Source organism: Chrysemys picta, chromosome 4, assembly GCF_011386835.1.
Source record: "Chrysemys picta bellii isolate R12L10 chromosome 4, ASM1138683v2, whole genome shotgun sequence".
NCBI lineage: Eukaryota > Metazoa > Chordata > Testudines > Emydidae > Chrysemys > Chrysemys picta.
Window position 1 is genome coordinate 22,771,096 of NC_088794.1, and position 3,470 is coordinate 22,774,565.

At 59.2% G+C, this 3,470-nt stretch overlaps 1 protein-coding gene across 1 annotated transcript; it reads right to left on the reverse strand.

Moving 5' to 3' along the window:
- Nucleotides 1–304: 304 nt before the first annotated feature.
- LOC135982719 (maestro heat-like repeat family member 5) lies at nt 305–2,720 on the reverse strand. The gene is made up of 4 exons (XM_065590920.1): nt 2,547–2,720; nt 2,062–2,157; nt 1,252–1,356; nt 305–926 (listed from the first exon to the last, which is right to left on the reverse strand). Exons 1-4 carry the CDS (start codon nt 2,580–2,582, stop codon nt 627–629), a joined length of 537 nt encoding a protein of 178 aa, XP_065446992.1. The 5' UTR covers nt 2,583–2,720; the 3' UTR covers nt 305–626.
- Between the last annotated feature and the right edge of the window lie 750 nt (nt 2,721–3,470).

Below are 3,470 nucleotides of genomic sequence, written 5' to 3' on the forward strand. Positions count from 1 at the left end.
ATGGAACAAGGGATAGGAGAGACACGGTGGCAGCGCAGCTGGGGGATTTTTGTACCTCATCTCTGCCCTGGAGGTGCTACTGGATGACCCTGATGGTGGCTTGTTCTGGGGACACATCCTCCTCCTCCATGCCCCCCCCAACTGGGCACTGGGGGGCTCTGCACCAGGGAGGGAAGGAGAAAGGATAATTCCTGCTGCTGCTGGGGGGATGCAATGGAGAGCAAAGGCTTAAAGTTCCCCCCTCCTCTGCAAGGAGCCCCATGGCAGGGAGGGCCCCACCCTGCCCCTCCCAGAGACGCCCTCAGCCCCATCAGCCTCAGGGCCCTGTGGCAGTCAGCCCCCCTCCGCACACAATCAGGGGAGACTGGACCTCCCCTGACTCCGTCCAGCATCCCCTGCTGCAGGGCGTTGCTGTGCCACCCACACTGGTGTTAGTGGGGCTCACGTGGGTCAGTCCTGGTGCCTTGGCGAGTCAATGGGCACTGGGTGTTACTAGACCCCCACCGCCCCAGGCCTCCTCCCTTTCCCCTGGGTCTCCCCTCACCTGCAAAGAGGGAGCCTTCATCCACAGGCCTGTCAGACCCCGCGGAGGAGCTGCTGGTGCTGGTGCCAGAGTCGCCTATTTCCTACTCTGGGTCGGCTGGGGGCTCCTCAGTGTCCAGGCTGGTGGATGGCTCCTGCTGGGCCCTGGGTCGAGCCCCATAATTCTGTCTCCAAGGACTGCTCACCTTGCATTTAGGTTGACAAGCCATTAATTTCATCAGGAAGGTGATCCTTTCCACTGCCCTCAGCCGCCCATGCACCTCCTTGGATGCGGTCCAATATATCCCACCCCTGGCTTGCCGGCTGATGTCGTCGGCTGGCTGGGATACATGGAGACCCAGCTGCAGCACAAAGTCGCCTGCCTTGGAGAAGTCGGAGGAGGTCTGGTGGAAGGAGGAGGAGAGGGGAATCCATCAACATTCTCCCTTCAGCTCTCCAGCGCCCCTGGGCCAGAGCTCTGCTCCCACCCCTCTGTAGGAGGCGCTGGGGGACCTTGGAGCAAAGGGACCAGGGCAAGGGCCCTCTGTGAGCACTCGCTGCCTAGTTGCTCCAGAATAACACGGGCCCTGAGGCCAGGCACAAATCTGCCAACCAGTGGCCTATGGAACTCAGTCCCTTGCAGACCCAGCGGGGGACCAATTAGCCAGAGGATGAGGAACTTGACTCAAGCCCTGACTCTGCAGGATGCTGGGGTCAAAGGTCACTTACGTCAAATCCAGGCAGGATGGTGGCAAATTCGAGCAGGGCAGCGCTGCTCTGTATGGCCCTTACTCTCTCCTTGGTCTTTTTAGATTGGATCCAGAAATGGATGTGCTGTGGGAGAAGGAGGCAGGCGAGGCTTAGTGGGCAGGCGTACATGCTCTACAAACGAGACTCTCCCCCTCCCCATGGGGCTTAGACCTTGTGCTCAGGGTGGAATAGCTGACTCCTGGTCGCAGAGCTTGAAAAGGGGGCTCATGACACGGCCCATGTCTTGCTGGGCACAAGCTCATGGTCTCTCCAGGCTGGGACAATGTTCGGTCTTGGGGCTGGTCTATTTGCTCTGAACCCCTGATCCATGAACACCACATCACGATCCAGGCTCATGCCCTGGACTCCAGACCCCAGCTGCAAGGGCCTTGGTAGGATGGATGGAACGGCCGTGAGGACAATCCCTCCGGAAACTGCAGTGTCCCTAGGACAGAAGAGCTGATTCCCTGAGGTTCCTGTATCTCAGAGTCTCCCTAGAAAGGAGCCAGAGACTTTTCTCAGAGGCCCATGTCCTGCATCTCACAGGGGTTTTAGTCTCTTAGTCCCCAGCCAGGCCTGGTGCTCACTGTTAGTGCTGAATGCAAACGTGCAGAGCTCTGGCTGACAGTCCCAGCTCCTTCCCCCTGCACTGACAGCTCTGGGAAAGTGTGGCCGGCTGGGTCCAAGCTGGGAGGACACAATGGAAACTTGGCTCTTCTAGTCTCTCCTTTGCTGCCCTCCCACGGGGTTCAGGGGCAGTTCCATCCCAGACCGTCCCATTCTACTCACCTCCAAGAGGTGCTGCAGCTTGTCTGTGGTGGGGGTCTCTGTCAGCAGGCCCCTGAGCATGGGATCCAGGCTCTGCGAATAGCTCTTGTGAAAAGCCTGCAAGAAGAAGGAGCACCCGTCAGTCATGGGACATGGGGCTACACCAGTCAGGGGACAATTAGGGGGGTTTTCCAGGGAGCCCTGGCAAGAGCCAAAAGGCACATCCTGGCCTCTCCCATTCACATCACTCCAGGGACACTTAGCAAGAATTCATGGCTGGACACCTGCTGCCTCTTCAATCCTTGCTCTTAGCAGTTCTCTGCACAGGGCCTAGTACCCAGCATACTATGGAAGAGCCAAACTGCAGTGGGTGGGAAGTAGGATCCCCGGGAGAGTCCAGGCAGCAGAGCACAGAATGAGGAGAGGAGGGAAGGCTGGGATCAGCCACAGAGGGGTAACGCAATCCCCTCTGGAGGTAACACAGCCCCAGTGTGTGTTTTACTCACCGCTATCTTCTCCACTAGCAGGGCTTTGCGGTCCATATTTATTTCTGGGCTCCATGCCACAATGTCTATGACGAGGTTGACGATGGAATTCAGGTGTCCCGCCCCTGCTGCTGTGCCGAGAAGCACAGACTTGGGATAGCATGGAGGAAGCAGAGCTGTTTGGCCCTGTCCTCCACCCACTAGGAGGGGGGTTGGGGAAGAGAAAGAGAGAGCCTGTTAGGTAGGGACCTCCCTGCCCCACCCAAACAGCTCCAGGGCTCAGGACCTTCATGGGGCTGGGCAGGGAAAGCCTCCCCCCACTTCCTGTAACCAGAGTGTCGCCCTGCACAGACACAGGTTGTAACTGGGACAGTGTCTGTGGGGAGAGGACACTTTGGCCTGTGTGGGACAAACACCCCCACTTTGGGGTGCCAGATAACAGAGGAGAAGTGCCCCTCATTAGGGGTGATGGATTCTCTGGGACAAGACCCCCCAGCGTGGGTGGGGATGGAACAAGGGATAGGAGAGACACGGTGGCAGCGCAGCTGGGGGATTTTTGTACCTCATCTCTGCCCTGGAGGTGCTACTGGATGACCCTGATGGTGGCTTGTTCTGGGGACACATCCTCCTCCTCCATGCCCCCCCCAACTGGGCACTGGGGGGCTCTGCACCAGGGAGGGAAGGAGAAAGGATAATTCCTGCTGCTGCTGGGGGGATGCAGTGGAGAGCAAAGGCTTAAAGTTCCCCCCTCCTCTGCAAGGAGCCCCATGGCAGGGAGGGCCCCACCCTGCCCCTCCCAGAGACGCCCTCAGCCCCATCAGCCTCAGGGCCCTGTGGCAGTCAGCCCCCCTCCGCACACAATCAGGGGAGACTGGACCTCCCCTGACTCCGTCCAGCATCCCCTGCTGCAGGGCGTTGCTGTGCCACCCACACTGGTGTTAGTGG